Genomic DNA, 23,338 nt, shown 5'->3' on the forward strand with positions numbered 1-23,338 from the left:
GTACTGGGAATCGAACTCAGGGCCTCAAGTTTGCCAATGCCACTGAGTTTACCTCCCCAGCCCTGGGACACACCTTTTGAAGAGAGTTTGAAATTTTAAAGTTTTTTTTTTTTTTTTTAGGGTTTAAAAGTATCTTCTTCCTTTCTCATATTTTTGTAGTGGATTTTAAATCTCATTTGGGGATTTGTCTGCTTTTGGTTTTGGCTCATTCTCTCTCCCCTATCTCACTGCACAACTATACATTGCTTTATAGATAAATCTTGAGCTCCCTAAGGAATTGATTTATTTGTCACTTATCACCATCTCCTTTTGATTCTCCCCTAAAAATAAAATATTCACTTAAACAGTTTTATAAAGCCTATTTACTACAGTAATGTACCATAACATCAGTCCCTCCAAAATGTAAGTGTTTTAGGTTAATAAACACTATACTGATGAACCTGATGATTTGGAAGATCAAAGTTAGACTAGCATATGCTCATGGGCTTGGGAGTATCTGCGCACGTGTTCCAGGCAGGATTTCAGCATTTCGCACATCCCCTGTTTCAGGCACACTGCAGATTATTTAAGTTCAGTCCCCTGTAGCTGTTGGTTAGATTGGCATTTCTTTCTACTTGAAGTGGCATCTTCAGCTCCCTCCTGCCTCTTGCAATTAGCTGAGACAGAGCCAGAGGAAAGAGTTTTGTGCTCCAGCTCAGCAGGGAGCGTGCTAGAGAAGGCAGCTCGAGACCTAACTCCTCCAAAAATACACTCTCTCAGGAGTGTCTCATGCACCTGGCTCTTGAGGCAAAATGAATCTAGCCTTAAAACTTTGGGTTAACTCCTAGAAACCAGTAGTTAATTCAGGCTAGATCTCCTTGTTGTCTTGCCCTTAGCAGATGGTAAGACTTTAGAAAGGATTTACAGTGTAATAAGCACCTTTAGAGGCCTGGAAAATCACACAGTAGTTGAAGTGTTGGGAGACTAGAAGGACATTATAATTAACAGAAATAGAAGAGCAGCAAGTATGAGGTTCTCTGAGAAACTGCCTCCCAAATGGAAAAGCTCCCAACGCTGTGGTAACACTGTAGAAACTGAGGCACGCTGGCTCCCCTACTTCCAGCACAGCCTGCCAGAGAGTTCCTCCCGAGAAAGACCCCCTCCGCCAGAAGGTGTGAAAGCTCAGGTTGGACTCAAGGTTTGCGCAAGCGTTTTTTTGGTTGTAGGAACTCTTTTGTGTTGCATTTATCATCACCGCCACCAGCATCATCCTCTGCCCATCTCTGCCGTCGCCTCATCATCATTATCACTGCCGATCACCGTCGTCGCCGCCATTGCCATCCTCGCGGTCACCATCTCCAGCCTCCCCGTACCGTCCGTGCCGTCACCGCCGGCGTGGTAACTGTCCTCACCCGAGCAGCAACGGGGCCGCCACCTCACCATCCTGCTCGCCCTGACGTCTGCACAGTCACCACTGTCATCGCCACCATTATCGTCATCCGATTTCCAGGGCCGCTTGGAGCTGCACAGAAGAGATCCTCCCTCCTCCTGGGGTGGCAGGGCCGGGCATCCGCCTCCTGTGCCCTGCCCAGGTTGCCTTCTGTCCTTGACTCTTCCTTCCATGGATGACTGACAGACAAGTCCAAATGGGATCTCAGCAAGTGTCTGCTTGGTTGCAGGGTAAAAGAATCCGCCCCAATGTTTACCTTCTCCAAGGAATACAGCAACCTCTCTTCCCAAAGTGTAGCTTTTAGACACTTAGTGCTTAGAAGCAGTAAGAAAGTGCTACAGAAATTCTGCTATCTGTGGGAGAAAGTTCCCATAAAAACCTGCATCTTCTATCAAGCACTTCAATGAGGATAAACGAGGGGGAGACTCCATATACACAATTTCTAAAACTTAAATAAAAACCCTTTTTTCAAGTGTTTAATATTTATTCATGTTTTATATATATGTAAATAATCAGATCATTATGGTTTTTATATATAATTTGTATGCAAAACAGTTAACCATTTCTCTAATACATTACAATCCAAAACTAATGCACAACTTTTGGCGGGGGGTACCGGCGATCGAACTCAGGTCCTTGTGCTTGTAAGGCGTGTGGCAGAACCATGGAGCTAAATCCCCAGCCCCCACAAAACGTTTTTTAAAGAAAGAAAAAATAAATGCAAATTTCCTCTTGTCCATACTATTTCTCCAAGTCAGTGTGGGGTGTGCAGTACAGTGGGTAGATGTGTGGACGAGGCTCTGGGAGAAAAGGAGGACAACACAGGACACGTGAGGGGTGAATGAAGACACCCCTAATTCCTAGGCCTAGGAAAGTGCCTGTTTCATGCAGACCCTTCGTAATTAGAGAAATTTAAAAAGAGCTGAGGGCTCCAAGCTGCATCAGAACTTTCACGTGTGCTGTCTCCTCAACCCTTGAAGGCCTAGCAGCCAGGCCCTGCTACTATCACTGTTTTGGGGTTTTTTTTTGGGGTTTTTGGTTGGGTTTTGGGGGGGGTGGGTACCGGGGATCGAACTTGGGACCTTGTGCTTACAAGGCAGGCAGTGGCACTACTGAGCTAAATCCCCAGCCCTAATACTGCTGTTTTAAGAGGAAGTACAATAACCACTTCGCGGTGAGTTTAAGTAACTTTCCCAAGGTTACACAGCTAGTAAACGATAGATCTACACCAGCATGGGGGCCAAATCCTACCTACGACCTCTATCTGCGTGGCTGGAAAGCTAGACGTGAATGGTTTTACAATTTGTAAATGGCTGGAAAAAGTGAAAAGAATAATACAGTCACAGCTCAGTATCCTCTGGGACTTGACTCCTCTGTGCACAGCAAACCCATAGATGTTCCAGTCCCTTACATAAAATGGTGTAGTGTTTATGTATAACTTAGGCACATCTCCCTATAAGTTCTAAATCATCTCTAGATGACTTATAATACCCAGTGCAATGTAAATGTCACGTAAATAGTTGTCATACGAAGTCTTTAAGTTTTAAACATTTGTTACAGTAAAAGACACGTTGCAATTAATCCCCTTCAAAATACTCAAAACATATCCCCCTCTTCAAATACCACTGTTGATTCTTGGTGACACATTCTTGGTTACATGCCTTTTACTGTAATAAGCTCGCTTAACTTACACATTCACCTTATTATTCAATGGCCATCTGTATGTATTGTTCAGAGAAAAATGATGATTAAAAAAAGTGTGTTCAGTAGAGAAGCAATATTTTTCCTAAATATTTTTAATCCTCAGCTGGTTGAACTCACAAGTGCAGAACTCATAGACATGGAGGGCAGAGTATTTCATGACCTGTAGTGTGCTATGTTTACATCCTGAAATTTGTGTCCATACATCAATGGCGAGGGGAACTCAGGCAGACCCATTCATTAACGCATCACCAGGTGCTTCTGTGGGTCAGTGGCAGAGTCAGGTGGTGGAGCCAGAAACTGTATGGCACACTGACTTGCAGAGATGTTCCGTGCCCTTCCCAGGACCAGGGGCTGGAGTGGGCTGGGGCACACTGGTCTAGAGCCCAGCACTTCCCCGACACTGCTGAACCAAGGGAATTCCCCACTCCGCGTTTATATCCACCCGCTGGGGGCCCTATGACACCCTCTGTCTCTTTTCCCTGCTCACCTCCCATCTCTAAAACCCATGGACCCTCCGCGTCCCTGGACTAGTGACCCTGCCACCTCTCACCCCACCTCTTTCTCCCCAGTGAACAGCAGCAAACACCTCGTCAGGAAATTCCGAGGGCACCTACGCACCAAGATCGAGTCTGGGGAGGGGACAGTGCCCGTACGGGGGCCCAGCGCAGTCCAGACGTGGGACGGCATCCTGCTGGGGGAGCAGCTGGTCACCATGTCCTGCACAGACAAGATTGCCAGGTAAGAGCCCGATTAGCTATCCTCTTCCAAAACCCAGCAGCAGGCTGAGTTCGACCCACATCTTGGTCATGAGTGAGGTCAAAGAGAAACAGCATGTTTTGTTGAGGACCTGTGTGAAAAAGCATGGCCCAGCATCTCTCTCTGCCAGCCAGTCCCTGTGCTTGGATCAAAAGTGCCCTGGAAGCTGGCATGGTGTTGCAGGCCTATAATTCCAGCACTCTGGGAGGCTGAGCAGGAGGATTTCAAGCTCAAGTCCAGCCTGGGCAAATCAGAGAGACCCTGTCTCAAAATTAAAAATAAGGGGGGTGGGGCTGAGGATATAGTTCAATAGAAAGGCTCTGGGTTTGATCCCCAATATGATGTCAAAAAATGCAGAGGACAAGTATCTAGCAATCGCAGGCTTCCACTGCAGACAAACAGTGGCTTGGGTGCTGTCCCTGATTGGCCAGATCATGCACATTAGCCACAGAATTAACTGAGAGACAAAGGCTCTCCCTTCCCGGCCACTCACTTTTCACTAAAGTTTGACAATCACCCATGGAAAGACCCTGACCTTCAGCTGGGCGGGACATCTCTCCCCCACTGTTGCAGAAGGTGTTGCCTTTTAGAAGTTTTCAAAATCGTCCTAATGCCGGTCTCCAGAGGGGAAGCCTCAGCCCCTGGGCAAGCAGGAGGAGGGGGACTTTATACAAGGGCGCAGCAGCCCCTCACAGAGCTCCTGCTAGTCAGTGAAAGTCCCCAAGAATGGCATGTGTACCCCCACTATCCCTGCCTTGTTCTATGCCCAAGATCAGCTCCCTCCACCCCCTGGCCTCAGTGCTTATGCTCCAAGGATGTCGTCCCCACTTCAGGAACATTTCCATAATGGAGTTTAGAAAATAATCATACAGCGCACTTTGAGGGATGGGGTGCACAAGCCTGAGTTTGCCTGAAGAAGCCCAATGCTCCCCAAAGCCATCCAATAATGAGAGTGATGAAGAGGTCATAGAAACCCTGGGTTAGGAGTGAATCAGGTCTCTTAGAAATGTTGATAAATGTAAGATTCCCAAGTTTGTAACCTAAGTCAAAAGAGTATTCTACACAAATGAGGTTTCTAAGCAAGTGCACCCCACCAAATTCCTACAGCATGGCTGTTCCTAAAACTCTCTACATGGACATGTTGGTGGCTGAAACTAGTCAAGGGTGAGAGGCTGGTCTCACAGGATGTGAAGGGAACAGAGGCTGGGAGAGAGAGAAGAAAAATGAAGTCCGAGAAAAGCCAAACATATCACCTACGGCAAGTGTGTGCCGAGCAGGAAGCATCCTGTACCCAGGAGGTCCTCAGCTTCCTGCTACCACTGCAAGATCTGAGCAGTTGCGGGTGGAGGACAAGGCAAAGTCCACCGTCTGCAGGGCAAATTCAGCCACCCCAGAGCTTCCCCACCCAAAGAAGCTGAGGGAGGCACAAACTCTGGCTTCAGGATCTGTGCAGCACGGGACACATCTTATGTGCTCAATAAGTATTTGTAGACCTACTGAATAGGACTGTTTACCTATTAAAACCCAAGGAGCTGGTCTACTCACGACCTTTCACTGTGGCGAGCACAGCACAAAGTTCTGAAGAACGAGGGGACTCATTTCCACTTAAGGTCAAAGGTGGGAACATCAGGCAATGCTGAAAAGTACAGAGCCTAGGAGAGAAGCCAACAGGCCAGGTCCCAGGAGGGAAGAGGACAGGGTCCAGACTTCCACCCTCTACGCCTGCCTCAGGATCCTCCTCTTTGAGGCTTCTGTGGCCACAGGATGGATAAAACATCAGCCCCTGAGAACAATGATCCAGGATTCTCACGGGAAATTACCCAACGGCTACAGGAAAAATAGTGAAATTTTCTTTCCCCGCTTTGATTGCCCCTGGCTCAGCAAAGGAAGGAGACAGCCTAATGACAATAAATCAAAGCACTGATTTCTGTATCAAAGGGAACGGCCTGTAGTCGTCAAATAGCTCATCTTTCAGAGGAAAATGTATTCCTCCTTCGTCATACTTCATCTATTCATGGTGTAAAAGAAAAAAGCCCCAATTTTCACTTTAGCAGAAATTCTCTGGGTGCCCCAAGATGACATTGGGTTTCTAAATTAACTCTCAGAGTCCCCAGGAAAATGAAGTAAATTAATGCTCCAGAAATGAAATTTTGTTTTCTCTGGGATCTTAAACATCAATAGACAGTAAATTAAACAGAGGCTACAAACCTGCCCTGGATTGGCTGTTGGCAGGTCTATCGATAGTAACGCTGCAGCACAAAAGCCAGGCTTGTCTTTTTTTTTAATAAAATCTCCTTGAAAAATAAAGGGCCACACTGCTTCCCCTCCAGAGATTTTCAAACAGCGTCCTTCACGAAGAAAGATTCTAGATGCTTTTTGAAATGGAGAGCAAGAGTTTAGGGAGATTTTCATGGTCCTGGCTCTGGCTGGCTGATGTAAGAACTCCCCCTGAATTTGCCCACAAGAATTAATTAATTCACAGAAATTAATCCACAAGGGCCAGAAGTGTTACAACTCCGCAGGTCCGTCATCTCTTCTGGTTCACTTCGTCTCTTTTCCCTAAAGCTGGTGGCCAGGTAGGTGGAGACAGACCCGAGGGCTGTGAAGGAGGGAAGAGGGTGCCTGCCAAGGCCTGAAGATGCCCCCTCACCCCTCAAAGCCCACTCCCACCCCCTCCTATTTCTATGTTTGGTTTTCTCTTCTCGCTCATTCTTTTGCTTTCTCTTTCTGTCTTTCCCCTCCCTCCCTCCCTCTGTCTTTCTGACTCTTCCTGTTTGTATTTTCCCTTCTGTCTCTCTCCCCCATCTCTCACTCTTTCTGTGTGTGTGTGTGTGTGTGTGTGTGTCTCTCTCTCTCTCTCTCTCTCTATCTCTCTTTCTTATCCTTCTCCATGGCCAGGCCTATCTCTCCTCAGCCCGCTCATGCTCCCTGAATGAGAAGTGTGTCTAAGGCTCCCCACTTCCTGCCTCTCTGCTCTGCCCCCCTACGTCCCCAGCGCGCCCTTGTTCTGCGCCATTCTGTAGCACTGCCCTCCTCGGGTCCTGCCCCATCACCCACCCGACCTCCTGCACTGAAACTTCAGGGACTGCTTTCCCTGATGCTGTCTGCTCTGCGTCTGAGCTCTGACCTTCAAAGGATCGTTGGCGCCAGGAGATTTGCGTGGTGTCTGTCACAGTGAGATGCACATGACGGCCTCTGATAATCAGTGCCTGTCGGTAATGATGATGAGGACAGGGCACTGGTGACCATGACAATGACAGAAATAATGCCACCAGCTTTGAACAGTCCAGTCTGGGGCTAGCAAAACGCAACTGGCGTCTAAACACATCCTTTGGCCTGAAGATCCTTGCACATCCAGCCAGACCCGGGGCGTACGAATGTGGAAGCTAAGACAGGAGCTATTTCAAAGCAGAGGCACATTCGCCGTTCTGAGCAGGAGCATATGTTATGCTAATGACTCAAGACCATAAGCATCTGTAACATGCATTATTTGTACAAAGGCTTCACGAAGAGACCATATGATAACGTGTGTGTTCATCTTTTCTATCCTGCACAAAAACAGAAATTCAACCTGGTGCTTAAATAACGTTCAAAATAAAGGATCTTTGTACACAAATACAGATGAAACACTAGTGGAACACAGTGAATTAATGGTGCTCAAGGCTCTGTGAGAGCAGGGCTCTGAGGCTACAAAGACATAGAAGTCACAGTGTATAAAATGGGGAGGACGCACCTGGCTGTGAAAGCTGATATACTTCACCAACATGCAGAAAACAACCAGGCCTTCGGAGCTGACCATCAAACTGTCCAGCACTTTTGAAAGTCAATTGTGAACATAATCACCACTAAAAGTTAAATTACATACGCAGTGGACCCTTGACTTACCGACTCCACTACTTCCCAAGGGCTGGTTTTCACTCCAGTTGGTTGTAAGTCAGTACAGCTGAGGGCTGGATGTTTCCCTGGATACATGCTATAGAGAACAAGAGGCAGTTGAATGTTCCGTTAGACTAATTAAACCAAGCTGTTCGTCATATGTCAGGCGGTCGTAACTGGAGGGTCCACTGTACTTGACTCAATAAGTTATATTAAAACAAAGGTAATCAGTACTTAAAAATCTCCACTGCCAAATTGTCTCGTTAACACTTATGGTCCAGAAATTGCTTATGCATCTTGTACCTGTATGGTGAATACTACAGGGTGGGATGCTACTTCCGGAGCCTCTTCATCTCCTCCCACTCTGTGCCCAACAGCCTCATATGGGCCGCTTGAAACTGGCCGCAGTAATAGTATTTATTCCATGGAAACTGACAAAAGCTGCAGCCCCAAGCTTTTCTTTTTAAGCTGATTGTTACCAGCAGACCACTAGATGTAAGCATCACAAGAAACATAAGCAAGCAAACTCAAGGCTGTGAGTAACATATTTGAAGCTGGCTCTACAATCTGCTGACCCTCATCCCTCCTTCAAATGTACCCCTCCCACCAAACTAAGCTTCTCGTGAGCAGAGCCCACGTCTTATTCCATATAGTAAGTGCAGTGCAGGCTGTGCCTGCCTATAATAGGCACCATGAGTAGTGGTTTGGTTTGGTTTGGTTTGGTTTGGCTTTTGTACTAGGGATTGAACCTAGGACCTTTGGGCTGAGCTACTTCCCTACCCACTTTTTTATGTTTTATTTTGAATCAGGGTCTCACTGAGTTGCTAATTTGCCCAGGCTGGGCTCAAACTTCCGTTCCTCCTGCTTCAGCCTCCCACGAGTGTTTATGAGGTAAATGGGGAAGAAGAGGACGAGGGAAGGAATCTGTGAGGGACTGAGTCCTCCCATCAAGGGTGACAGCGTGTAAATCCCCTCCCATTGTGCCTGTGCTGCTTCCCAAGCTGGAAGGGTTAGAAACACAGCCCAGGGCTGTCGAGTACAATGAACAGGTTGCCTGTGTCACTGGCTGAGCCAACTCAGGAGTTAGTAGATGAGCACAACCGACACCTGTGCTGAGAAGACTCATACTCTGGGGCGGCCCAAGGCGAAGGGCCAGGCTGGTTCCCACTCTCAAGTTATTCTATGTCTTTGAGGCGTGTCCCTTAGACTTCCTGACACGACTTGCACAGAGTGGCGGGCATATGGTCAATACCAGGAAATATTCACAGGCTGAATAAATGAAAGCCACTCCTCTATCAAAGCCATAATTTTTTAAAAAATAGACAAATGCAACATCACAGACTACAATATGGAAGTTAAAATTTCAAAATATTATAATCTTTCCATCAAGGCTAAAAGATACTTACGCTACCCATAGATTTTAGCTATGTGTCTACAATCGACTAAACCTACTGATTTTTTTTCCACAACAAAGTAAGAGTCTTATCTCAAATGATACTTGGAATCCAGCCATATATACTTAGTAATTTAGAAATTTCTTATTTGTAGATTCGGTTCTGTTTGAGGAGCTCTGAAAGAAATGTTCAGCTGACTTTTCTCATCTCCTATTTCATATGACTTTTATGCATTAAAATGAAAATAAATGAATAAAAGCGTGTTTTTAATTAAGGCAGGGAAATTATATCCACCAGACAAATCTGTAATTCTCTTTGCAATTTCCCTTTGATATCAATGAAAAATGAGCTACAGCCCATTGTATCAAAAGATCTAAACAATCCAGCTATGGTATTCCCCACCTACAGATCAAAAATAACGTGCAAATATCACCTTTTTAGATCAATAATACCTAAGAAATAATATCCTTAGGTAACAACAGGCATTCTTCTGAGTATGGAGTTGTATGTACAACAATTGATTTCATTTTACAATGTCAGTGATAAGATCGGTTTACAGGAAAATACGAAAACCTATTATAGAAAGCTTAAAATTCCTGTAATGAGCCATAAAATATTGTATAGAAAAGCCTTCTTACATTTTATTCCACATCATCTGTCCTCTGTACATGGGCCTTGGACTTTGTCTAAAACACCTGTGGTAACTGTCACTGACCCTGACGGGGGACAAAGTGAAGAGGGAGGGAGTGAGAGAGAACAGCAAAGGCTCCAACTTCAGGCCGACCCAGTTTCCCAATTTCTCATAAAGAGATGAGAACTTCACGGGAGCAGATTAGTCTATTTGATGACTGCTGTCCTGATTCTTTTCCATGAAACCTTATGTCATTGGGAATCATTTAATGAAGTAATTTCTCTCCGATATAAAGAAAAGAGACAGCCCATGTGCTAGGAATGGAAGGCTCTTGTCCACTTCTCTCCATCCATACAAAATTTTCCTCCCCATTCATAAAAATCCTGGAGCTAACACCGAACCATTTTGCACCCCCTGAAACACTGCCCTGGTCTGAGGGACTCATGATTCAGTTACACGTGGGCCTGGCCACCATCTCTGCACCGTGACGCCAGGATGAGCCACTCATCAGCTATTCACCGGCCTCCAGAAAAAAGGATAAGCACTGTCTCCACCCAGTAAGAATCTTTTTTTTTTTTCATGTTTATACCTTGTCTCCACTGATAGATCACACCCTCCCAGGCAGCCAGAACCGTCTCCTCCTCCTAGGCTCTCAGGACAGTTCTGCACATTGTAGGAGCTTGGCGAGCACACTGGTCTGATGATGGAGCCACTTTGACTTATAAAGGGACACTGAAGAGACACGTGCCACCAAGTCACCAAGACCCACCCAGAAACAGTGGGTAGAAGTCCATCTGTAGGCTCAGTTAGCTATCTGAGAACAGAAAAGGCTTCCCAACAGGAAAAGATGTGGATCCAGAGCCTCCTTTTCTGGGGAGGACGAGAGGTCTTTAAGGAGAGAGCCTACATCTGTGGATCACTGATGATTGTCAGGGCAGATAAAGGAGATCAGATCCCTTCTCAAAGTACAAAGGACAGAAAGTGTGAAGCAGACCCCAGGCCAGGCATGTCTGCACCTGACATGCCAGAATCACAGCTAGTTTGGGGGTAGGAGGAACTGCAGGTTACCTAGTTCTTCTCTGTGGCAATATCTCTGATAGCAGGGGGTGTCCCAGAGCTTGGAGAAAAGAGCTTCCCATGGCCAGGCATGGTAGATGGGGTGGCACCTGGCCCAGACACCATGAACACCAAAGAGGCCACACTTGCAGTATCAACTCTGCAATGTTTACAATTTTTCTCAAAGCACCTGGTACTCAAGGTGATTCAAGGTAACAAGGCAGATGCTGTTAAATCAATGTGCTTGTTATTAACCTTATTTCCCAGCTAGGGAGCTGAGGTTCAGAGAAATGAGAGCAACAAGCATGAGTCTGCATCACTCTTTAGAAAGAAGAAGACAGCCTCACATCACTTGCTTTGCACAAGCACCTGGTCACCTTCACATGAGTCCTCAGATTGTCGCAGACTCCATCATCAATGCCTCGGTGAAAACTTAGACACCCCCAGGCATCTGCTTTCTTGAAGACCCCATTAAGAATATACAGTTTCTTTCTAAAGCATGTAGGTGTGTCCCTGGCTTGCCTAAGTGAAGTCACACTGTCCCTAAGAAACAGCTTTGCAGTAGGGCTTGGAGACGTTCTGCTTGACCACCATTTGAGGTTGGAAAGCCCATAACTGCGCAGAGGGTTCTGGAAGGCAAGATCTCTTTACTTTCTATTTGATGTAAAAATCCCCCTGAAGCCTGAAGTGGAGACATGCCAGCTAATTTTTCTCTCCTTCAAATATAACTTTTATATGGAACATGGCAGAAAATCAGATTCCTTTTGTTTAGAACAGTTATGAAAATTACAAGGAAAATTCTTGGGCTGTGACAGTCTTTTAAAAGTGAAATTTCCTTTCTACATTTTTGAGTCCAGAAGAAATTTTAGTTAAAACTCTGGAGCTCACTGCCATCTTAAAGATAAAAACTAGTTCAAATGTTCCAGGTGGGAGAAACCCCCTCCACCCGCAGGTGAACTGGCTTTGCACTGAAACAAAACCTAGTTTCTATGGCCACCAGTCACCCTAAATGCACCTGCAGCAGTATTTTTTTTTTAAAGTATTCCCCCAGGTAGAAGAATCAATTAAGAGAGTTTCAAGAAATTACCTATCCTATCCCAACTGCTGAAAAAAATAGAGTTCATAGTTGGCAATTTCAAAGTTCCCCTCATTAAATAAAAACACACACACAATAAAGTTTTGTGGGGTTTTTTAGTGAAAAGAAGGAAAGAAATAGTAGGCAGTATCCCAATAGTCGTGGGAAAGAGCAGCTAATTGTTGCTAAATTTCCATTAACCTTTTTTCTTAAACCGTGTTTTCCTGTTGTTGGGATTTTACTGCATGTGCCAGTTCACTTCCAAGATGTTGCTGAACACTAAAGCCAGGACTCTTTTTCAAAATAGCAAGCACTTTAATGCATGCATGGTGTTATGTCTCATCGTTGTGCCACCAGCTGACTGGGTCCCTGTGGCTGGCTGGCTGGGATATTTCCAAATGATTGCTACTGTGAATAACGTTCCCCATAATACTTTTGTACTAAGGCTTCTTTCGCAAACCTCAGAGGTCAGGTGTAGGACTTGCTCCTTAAAGTATAGCTGTGATGGAGGCCCCTGTGGTAGAGAGTGAGCAGTAGCTCCTCATGAATAGCGGATAAGGTGGAATTTCCCCCAGTGGAGCGCTGAATGGCGTCCTCAGGGATGGGAACCGGCCTTTGTTCCAAGAACTTGCAAATACAACCTCCTAAGTTTGGGACTGAAGGCACAGATTCTATCTGGGTGCCTTCTAAGAGAGAGGCAGAGGAAGTTTGGGGATAGTGACGAGGGACGCACCCAGAAAAGGCTGTGTGACAATAGAGGCAAAGATTGGAGTGCTGTGGCTACAAACCAAGTGATCCCAGCAGCCAGCAGCAGCTAAAGAGGCAAGGAAAGATCCTCCTTGGAGCCTGCAGGGGAAGCACAGGCACAAATTCTGGACCTTAGGGTTCTAGAACCACGAGAACATACATCCTGTTGCTTCAAGCACCCTATTTGAGGTTATTTGCTTTGGAGCCCTAGAAGGCTAACACAGCAGATAAAAGAAACTGTTCATTTAGTTTAAGTCTTCAGAAAAACCATGGCACCAGATAAAATCACAGTAAAATCTGTCCGTAAAATTCCACCACTAACATTACTACTGAAAATTGGATGAAACTATAGAAAATGGGTTGTTTAATCATGTAGGGGGAAAAGGAACCGCAGAATAAGGGTAAGTAGAATACAACTGGCCAATCCTGCTCTTCCATGAAGTAAGGGACAGGGAATGGCAAGTTCAGTTGTCACATCCAACATTCCTGCATAGTGGTCAGTAATTCTGGCCATAAATCGATACAGATTCCCCCAGGTAGAACAATCAATTAAGAAAATATAGAGAAATTACCTGTCCTATCCCTGCTGCTGAAAAAAAAAAGTTCATAGTTGGCAATGTCTTATATTTCAAAGATCCCTTCATTTAAAAAAATAAAATACAATAAAGTTTTCCACCACAGGCAGAAGCCACAGTCTCCTTAAAGAAAGTAGAAAGCCAGAGGGATGTTTTTGCTTTTGTCTCCAAGAAGCAAAATTTGAGTGGCATATAAAAATCTAAATCTTCTGGAACTAATGCTCCTCCAGACATGGTTTCTAATTTTAAGTACCTGAGCTTGATTATTGATCACAGTGTGTCTTTAAATGAACAGATTAAAACTTTATCCGTAAAAATGAACTGTAAAAAAACGATAGCTGCTCTCTGGAGAATGAGGCAGGCCCTGATTCCTAAACTTAGATTCCGACTGTAAAGAGTAACCCCTCCTGCCAAGTAGAGAGATCTGCTGCTCAACACCCTCTCATTGAAAGTCTCCCTCCTCCCCTCTGTTCTTATCCCACTTCTGGAAAAAGTTCTGACATTATTCCTCCTTGATTTATTGGCAGGTACCTTATCTTTCAAGTGTTATCAAGATCAAACGAGGGTGTCATTCATTGTTCTCATCTCAAAATATATGTCCTTTTAAAACAAGTGCCCCTTATAAATATTCAGCCCCAAATTTTCAGTTTGGTTTAAAAACCATTTTTAAATACCTTCTGTAGCATAGATTGCATGGTGATTTTTATTGTTATGCTTCTAAGCAAATGTACAATCTCATGATAAAAGTAGCAAGTGATCTATCTGCTCAATCATACGTATTAAACATAAAAGCAATAACAACAAAGCAAGGACCCTGCTGCATCTGCCTCTTCTGTTACTATTTCAACCCCTGTGTGAAGTGGGTTGAGTGGCCAGACTGTCACCACAGTTTGCAGCTCAACCCTGGAGACTCTGCTGAGATGTATAGAAACAGCAAAGGGCTGAAGAGTCCATTCTGAAAAACAAAGCCAGCAATCCAGATCAGTGAGCAAAAAACATCCCAGAACTTGAAAACAAGACAGTGGGCTGAGCCTACATCTAACAACTCTGCAGATGGTTCCCGGACTACATCCCTCAGAGGGAGAGGCCTCTAGAGCGGTGGCCAGTGTCCTAATTGAACTGCGGAAAGCATCAGCCCGGGTAGGAAAGCAAGACATCCACACAGGAGAAGGGACGCACAAGAGGCCAGCAGAGCTGCGCCAAGCACAAGTGACTGGGCAGGACAATCCGAGGGACCACTGGGAAGGACACAGGTGGCGCATGCCACTGGTGGTCAGGCAGGTTACGGTACCATCATATATGTTTTCTTACCATGAATATACCTTGATTTATTTACTCAGCTAGTAAGAGACACCTAGATTACTTTCAGTTGTTTTGTTTTGCTTTGTCTAGTCTTGTTTTGTTTGCTTTGCAAACAATTCTTTAATGACTATCCTTATTATATATATGCTGGCATTTTACTGAGACTATCTCCAGGGAGTGAATTCCTACTGGTGATATTATTTAATCAAAGGATCCTCAGACTTCTTTTGTACTTAGTAAAGTCAAAGAAAAGCATTGGTTGAAAGGAAATGAACTCGTCTCTAGTGTGGCATTATTATCTGTCTGTGTAAAAGAGGTGAGAGAGAAAAGGTTTGAGATTAAGGGGAAAGGTGCAGAGGAAGAAGCTATCAACCCCCACTTGGGTAGAAAATTACAACATTTCCTGTAGTTTTCGAATGCCATGAGAAGGATCTCAGTACCATTAGGACCATATTCCAATATAGACTGGCAATTCTCCAAACTCAGCAGCATCAGAAACACCTACTGCTGCACCCTGCTCCGAGGCTTCCAATTCAGCATGTCTCAGTGAGGGCTAAGAATGTGCATTTCTATCAAGTTCCTGGCAGCTGGTTGAGATGCCCCACTTGGAGGACCACTAAGCCAACTGTTGTGCAAAGCAGCAAGAGGTAGTCCAGGATGACCCAGCTGGTCAGGGACTGGACTTGCATTTGACATGAACTTTTTTAACTCCAAAATTGTGTTTACTACTCTATTACAGGAGTTCTCAACCCTGACTTCCTCTAGGACCACGTGAGGAGCATTGAGAAATGCTTGTGCTCAGCTGATCCCAACCAATTATATCAGAGTGTTTGCAGGGACCTAGGAATCCAGAGGATCTCAGGGTCCCCAGGGGATCTTGTGCGCAGGCCGAGTGGAACAGCATAATTCTATTACAGTGTCTGAGCACCACCCCTGAGGACTGAACATCGGCTCCTCTCCATCCTGCCACTCACTGTGGACTTCACAGGTATCTGGCAGACAGTAAGCGATGCTTCCGGTTAAGGGTGGCTGTTCATTCGGATAATGGGAAGATTTGCCTGCAGAAGAGGACAAAGAGGAAGTGCATATTTATGATGGAACCTGAAGATTTTGCTGCAGACTTCACTATAATTTTTAAAAATGACATCTTTTCTGGGGAACGCACACAATAATAGGCAGGAAGATTAACTCTCCAAAATATGCAACGGCGACTGCAGTCCTCTGTCTTCTCTCCAAGGTGCATGGCTGTGGTGAGCGTCTCACGCAGTGTCTATCCCACAAGGGATCGGATAATTGTCCCCATTGCAGTTGGAGGTCCTGGTTTGAACTCAGCGAAGAGATTGCATCTCTTGGCTACAGAAAGGCAGTCTTTTCCCAGCTCTGTCCCCCTCTTATTCATGGTATTTCAATGATTGACAAACAGACAAAAATATATTTATTTAGGGATTATCTATATTGAAAACTAGACAGGGGATTTTTTTCTCTGTCAACATTTCAGTAATATCAGCTATGTGAACAAAGGGAGAAGTATTTTTCCATTCAATACTGAGTGCAGAAAATTCTCCAGTTTGTATTCAGGAAGACATTTGGTTTTATTGATCATGTTAGCTGAATAAGTTTAAACTTCTATAGCTAAGCAAGGAGAGAGTAGATTTTCTCTTCATTGTAAAGGTTATTAGGAGGAAAACCAGATATAGAAGTTATTTGTCTTTAGACAATTCTAGACAATCAGAACCATTCTCATATGTTCCAGAAGTTTTATTCAAAGTCAATACACTGATGGTCTTGAAAACTATGACATTTCTTCAGAACTACTCGTTTTATTTTTTAAGACTTAGCTTGCTTCAAGAAAATACTTTGTTATAGATGGAGAAGTGTAAATTTCCCTGATTTTAACTGATAAAAAATTCTTAAATTCCATCAAAAGTCAGAGCATTAATAGGCCCCACTTAGACTGTCTCTAACCCAGAATCTTTTGCCATAAACAGTAACCTTTGATTGCAATATTCCCCACTATCTTCAAATCCAATAAAGGGAGGCTTCTTAATACTAGATGACAACTTTGTGAAATTTGTCCTCAGTTTTTGGTCTGTGCTTCAGTCTCGGATTTAAGGGAACAAGCCATATCTCTCAGAAACTACTGAAAACCGGCAGTGTTGTTCCTTCAAGGAAAGCTTAGATAGTAAAAAATTCCTCTCTTGGGTTTTGAAGACATTCTGTAACTCATCAGTGAAAAGCGAGGAAAACTAGAAAAGTCACAGTTGATGTGTCAGATTGTAGTGGTCTAGGCAGAAATGTTATTGCCAAATGGAGAGGTCCCTGAACATCAGTAGTAAGTACTGTGTTTCTTCCAGAAATGTCCTTTCCCTTGAAATCTTTTGAGATTTGCCCTTTGAGAGGATTATCTCTGTCCAAGGACAGCCCTCTCTGTGCTTCCCGAGATAAATAAAGTGGCTCAGAGAAATGACCACAATATTTTTTTAAATGAAGATATGCAAATCTGATAGACTAAAGTAAATGTTTCATAAAACCAATGACTGTTTAAATTGTAGGACTAAACTGTTTGTATATAAATATTACCTTTTATATTCCATTTGAGTTTTATGTAGATGAACACATTACTTTAATGACCTGCATTTACAGAGGAAGCGCGGGAGAGCTGCTCCCTGAAATTCTCACCGGCCAGATGGCTGCCTTTTCTTGCATGAGATTAAAAGATGTTTCTCATTCACTGCGATGCTTCGGAGGCAAATTAATATTGCCAGCTAAATTGCTTGTGTTTTGGAATAAAATTTAAAGAGAACTTTTTAAAGCAATTGGTGTCACAGGTTCTCAGAGCAGATTGCTCTCCAGGTAGAGAGACATTCGGTAATTAATGGAAAGAATTCCGTGTTAATTGACTGCTTCAGGAAGGGAAATATAATGACTCCTTATTAATCATGAAAAGAGATGTACAGCATAGAGGCCCCACAATAATTGCTCCAACGGTGGAGAAATGTTAATTAATGAAAAGAACAATGATGTAAGAAATTAGCTACATAATGCTTGCCACCAATGGAGATTGGATTTTAAACATGTTATTTAGAGTGGAAACCACAAAATGTTGCCTTAAATAACAGATATGTGGAAACTCTTCCCACCTAGATTTAGGGGGGAAAGGTCTCTCAGTGTTCCTCATATCTTTGCTCGAAGAAGCAAACACATTCAACCAGAGCTATATTTATTTCACAGAAAATGGCCTCATCCTTTGTCCATGATCTGGATTTCTAAAATCAAAATCATCCCCAGACCAAAACCAGGTTATTTATCAATGTCATTTAATCTCAGCACGGTAGATCATCTGACCACTGCCAAGGGAGTGAAAAATGGTATTTTTCCCTACCCTGAAATAAACAAATTCAATTTCTGAAATTTCCCAATTAATATGAAGAAAATTTCAGATTCACTTTGGGGACAGAGAAACATCTTTCTTATAGAATCTAATTTTAAGTTCCTGAGAGAACAGGTAGCTCCCTCTCTAATAACTCATTTTCCAGAAAAGGGACTGATTTTATTAAAATTGGAGGAACTCCGAGCTCAGGCCCCCCCACCCCACCCTCCTGGTGTTAGAGCTGCTCGGAATCGTTAGTAGCCACAGCCCAAACCCACCTGAAAGGCTCTGCTGTGTCTGGGGAGTGCTCCATGCTCTGCCCAACGAAGAAAATTCCACTTGAGGAGCAAGGAGCTAAAGGACAGAAAGGTACAACATTGCGCACAGCTAGCCCTTTTCCCTGCTGGACCAGAGCACCCTCCAGCAGGGGCGGGCCTCCCGCTGACTCACGCTGGCTTTCGTTCCAGGTGGAACGTCCTGGGACTGCAGGGTGCTCTCCTCTGTCACTTCATCGAGCCTGTGTACCTCCACAGCATTGTCGTGGGAAGCCTGCACCACACGGGCCACCTCTCCCGGGTCATGAGCCACAGGATGGAGGACATCGGCCAGCTGCCGGCCTCATACCGGCACAACCGGCCTCTTCTCAGTGGTAAGAGAGCACTGCCCCCAAGGACCCACAACCTTCTCCCTGTGGGGAGGTGGGCTGCACACAGGTCCCGAGGGTGCCAATTCAAGGTGGATTGTACTCATTTGGGCAAATGTCTAAGATTTAATGAGAAAAATAGCAATGGTCCAGTCTTCTAAAAGGCGAGAGAGAGAGAGAGAGAGAGAGAGAGAGAGAGAGAGAGGGGTTATCATGCACATCTGAATACAGGAATAAGCAACATTTCAGCACGATGGCACCAAGAGCATCATATATCTTTTAGTCATTTTCACTGCAGTATCTAAAGTAGCCAGTTAAAAGAAAGACCCCTAGTGATGGCATGAATGTCTAAGAGGCCCGGCATCCCTCCTGGTGTTGTTCTACAGGAACCACTTGCAGAGAGCCATGCCTGTGCGAGCAGATGCAGAAAAGGGAAAGTAGCAGCCAGACTCCCACGGCTAGAGGCGTGAGCCTGTAGGGCCCAGAGACCCTGTGCTCTCAGTGGCAGGGTCTGGCAGCAGCTCTTCTCCAAGGCAGCAAGGCGGCTTGGCAAGCCCTGAGCCTAGCCGCATCGCCGACCTGTCACAGAGACTCAGAGATCTTTCCTTAGAGATCCTTCGCTTCAGCCCACCAGGTACGGAGTTGGTTGCCATGAAAGTACAGCATCGTGGAAGTTGCAGTTCCGTGTGGACCTACTAGACAGGAGCAAGCACGATGTCTCAAAGAGTTTTAGAAGGATGGTATTCATTCACTGTGACACTGGTCTCCCACATTAGGGAAACTTCCAGATTTGTGGGAACTGAACAGAAGCAGAGATAAGGAGCAGTGAATTTTAATGCTATCTTGTAAGCCCCACATGAGGGCCTGGAGGAAACTACTAGATTTCCCCCCGCCCCTTTTTGGTGGGACTGGGGGTTGAATCCAGGGCAGTCAAACTGAACTACGTCCCCAGCTCTTTTTTTAATTTTTTATTTTGAGACAAGATCTTGCTAAGTAACTAGGTTGCCTAGGAATCTCCAACTTGTGATCCTCCTGTCTCAGGAGGCTTGCAGAATGCCGAGACCACAAGTACGCACCACCACTCCCAGCTAACACTTGATCTTGGAGTTAGTCTCCCTGGCTGGAGGAGGAGAGCACACTCAAAGGATTTCTTGTAAAAAAAACAGCCTGGTAACTGAGAAAGCATCGGACCCCAGTCAGGAGTGGGCTCTACTCCAAGTGCAAAGGGATCAACAGCCCTAGGCTTTGCTGATTTAGTCCTAGACCAAATCACCTGACAGAGAAAACAGGAAGATAAAGGAAATATTTTTAGTGTTTCATCTGGGAGTAGTTAGGCCTAAGATTTATTTCCAGTATTCTAAAATTGTTCTAAATTGTGAGACCCAGGGCCTCATAGGAGTAGTAGTGGGAACTAAACAAAATAATTCATGCAAAGCACAGAACTATGCTAAACAAGTATTTAAGAAAAGATGCTTCCTATCCCAAAAGTGAATTCATTTATTCTACAATATTGACCATCTACAGACTGAATATCCTCTATGTATAGTGAAAAATAAGATTACAGACCTAGAAGTTAAAATGGAGAAGGCAAGGGCCAGGGATTTAGCACAGTGATCACCACCTGCCTCGAAAGCACAAGGTCCTCAGTTTGATCCCTGGTACCAAAAAGTAAAATAATAAAATAAAACAAAGAAGGCAAACCTCCCACCCCACATGCCATACGTTGCTAGGTGATTGCTGCAAACCAGTTCTTTCACATATTAACATTCTAGGCTTTCTAAATAGGTGGTGCCCCATTCCTAAGATTCTGCAATTCTATCAGTTTTGAGTTAGCTATGGGGAGACTTGTGGCACTTGGGCATCAGATTCAACATTAGCTCAAGTTGAAACTGGCTTCACCCTGTGCTCAGAATCACAGATGGTGTTAGACTACAGGAGCTTGCAAATGGACAGTGAAAGAAAACTTGGAGCCCAAAGTTAGAAACTTCAAAGAGTCTATTTGAAAGAGGGTGGCATTCTACATTAGAACTTTACCTTTCTGAGCCATGAGGGGAAAATAACTTCTTCACTACTATCCTTGGACTGAGTCAATATTACCAAGGCAGGAAGACACAGCACACACTAGTGGTGATCTTACCTTCAATGTGCTTACATCTCTTCTGTTTACTGTGTCACCCCAGCTGTACCCTTCTCCTGTCCCCTGTTGATTAGCTGGCTCCTCAAACTCAACACAGGGTGTTGTAGGGTCTTAGACACTAGCTGGTCCATGATGTGCAGAGTAAGCAGACTTTGTTGACTTTGTTTCACTCTAGAAAAGACTGCCTTTTGACCCGATCCATAGCTGTGTCTAGGACTGGCAGGCTCCATAACCCAAATCATAACAGCTTTTTGGTTAATACACAGCACATAGATGAATCAGAAGGGGTGCACATCTTTAGGAGTTTGATCTGAATGGTGCGATTATTATAAACTTCAGAAGACTCCTTCTGAAAATGGCTATATCATTTAGAAAGGGAAAATACCACTTCTTGAATTCCCTCTCAGTGCCATTTGTGACAATTCTCATTCAATCCTCATAGCAACCAATGACCAACAGCATCATTTCTATCTTTTAATGTCGAAGAGAGTCATATAAATTGGGTCACTTGCTGAAATTTCTGAATTTGTCAATAGAGAGTAAGTGAATTCAGATCTGATTGACTGCAAACCCTAAATTCTTTCAATATAGCACACTGCATCCCATAGCAGTGTTGTGCAATTTCTTAGATGTCCATTTTTTTAATCACATAAAAATTAATAATGCAAAACATGATGAGCTGAAGCAGTGGCAACATCTAATTCATGGCGAATGGGTGTGGGAGAGACAAACCAATTCACTGAAGCTTGTCTAAAACTCCTAATTTCCCACCGTTCTTATACAGCCACCGAGATAAACAGAGGACCCATCTACTGCTTCACACCAAACTGAAAGATTTGCCTCAAACTTGGCCTCTTTTTAGGTGGTGAAAATTTCAGCAGTTCTGAAACAGTATCACTGCAGGTCCAGTTTCACTAACGTTTTTGTTCTTTTCTTTTCTTTTCTTTCTCCTGTCTTTCCTTAAAAATGATGACAACTAATTAAGACTAGAATGACTGGCTTGGAACCAGATGAAATTGTTCCCAAATTGGGTGCCCCCAACATTTACTGTTCTTAGATTTATTGCTAAGCTAAACTTAGAATTTTCATCTGTTTCAGTGAGAGTCAAGTTCGCTCTTTTTCCACACTTCTGGCTCCCTGGGTTTTCCTCGTTCTTCTGTGTTTATCCACTAGTGGAAAATTATGTAGGCTTCATAAGCATAAGGAAATAAAATACAAATGCAATCATTCTTACCAAACCACTGCCAAAAGAATGGTTTTTTAATCCATCCTTGGGTACCAGCATATTACTTCTAATCTCTTTTCTGTGATCTTTTTAAATGACATGTTTGTCTGGAAATATTTCACCATAAGTGAAATAGAAAAGTGTGAAAGCTGTGAATTTTAAAAAGACAATTAGAGAAATCTAGAACCACCTGATATAATGGAGTAGTGTAACATACAAGAAATGGGAAGGCACCAGAGAGAGCTCCCCCTAGCCTGAGTGACATCTGCCCCCACTACAAGGAGTGTAGTCTGATGCAACATTTCAGTCTATACCTAGATGCTTATTTAAAATATGGTTTATATTATTATAAAGGTGAAAATGAGCCTAAACGTTGGTATATTACCTGCAAAGAAGCCCTGAGGCATGACTCATTGTTCCTGATGGACATTTAAAAGCCAGTTATACAAATTCTGAAAAGAAATCATCAGGATTTCTTGCCAAAGAAAGGGAGAGATATCTTTCATAAAGATGATGATGATGATGCCCTCAAACAAGCAATGGAAATTTCCTTGAAGCTTCCCTCAAGGTCATGGAGCTCATGTATTAGCAGGATGAAGCCCTGCGACTTACATATGGCTAAGTCTGCATTTAAAAAGAAGCAGCCGAGCTGAAAAGGATACCCTTATTGATACAGACATAGCATAAATATTAATGATCTCGAAAGATATACCTGAAGATTTCTGCACAGACTGGGCTCCCCTATGGCAAAAGCTTCAGTACCACAAGACCAAATCAAAGTTGTCAAGAGCTCTGAATCATTCAGCGAAGTTGTATCATGAAATACGACTACCCTAAAGGCGTCTGTCCTTGCCCATGCTTGGTGAATCTCACATGTGAGAAATAGTGGGAATAATGACTAGTAAAAAATCTATGCCTTAACCACTGATCTTTTTAGCAAAATGTGAGATGAAATAGAAAGCCACTTGTTCCACCAAATGGAAGAGATATGTCTCTGTGAGCTTTCAACTTTAAGGCTGAAAAATTGTATTCATCAAAAAAGAAAATATGGGGATAGGATCTATTGCTTTCATGATAACGGTACGTTTCACAGATACATTTGTTTAACCTTGAAGTTTCTTAAATCCACACTAAAGATAAAATTATGATCATTTTTATAGCAAACAGCAACCTTTTAAGAGCAAATATGAAATTTGAGAGACAGGCATAGAGAATTGATTGTAGAACGCTGAGTTGTTTAAGACCCTTGATTGATATCCATATAGTGAATATTACAGTATTGGCAATAAAACACAAATATCATCTGTCTTTCTGCTTAGTGTATATTGTCTTGAAATAGTCAAAATGAATAATTAGAACTTCCCTCAGAAACCCTTTCAGACATTCACGTTTCACAACAATTTAATTAGAAAGAAATT

At 43.8% G+C, this 23,338-nt stretch overlaps 1 protein-coding gene across 3 annotated transcripts in view; it reads left to right on the forward strand.

Annotated features, from left to right (window-relative positions):
• Positions 1-23,338, forward strand: part of Adarb2 (adenosine deaminase RNA specific B2 (inactive)) — a 224,822-nt gene that overhangs the window by 184,408 nt on the left and 17,076 nt on the right. For 2 of the 3 annotated variants that reach the window (XM_033761832.1, XM_033761829.1), the window contains exons 7-8: positions 3,703-3,871; positions 18,383-18,564. In XM_033761832.1, the coding sequence (XP_033617723.1) occupies positions 3,703-3,871; positions 18,383-18,564 (351 nt within the window). The remainder of the gene's footprint in view (positions 1-3,702; positions 3,872-18,382; positions 18,565-23,338) is intronic. The other variant, XM_033761831.1, reaches the window with a different exon arrangement.

Source organism: Fukomys damarensis, unplaced genomic scaffold, assembly GCF_012274545.1.
Source record: "Fukomys damarensis isolate Sample0158 unplaced genomic scaffold, DMR_v1.0_HiC HiC_scaffold_10, whole genome shotgun sequence".
In the NCBI taxonomy this organism is placed as follows: Eukaryota; Metazoa; Chordata; class Mammalia; order Rodentia; family Bathyergidae; genus Fukomys; species Fukomys damarensis.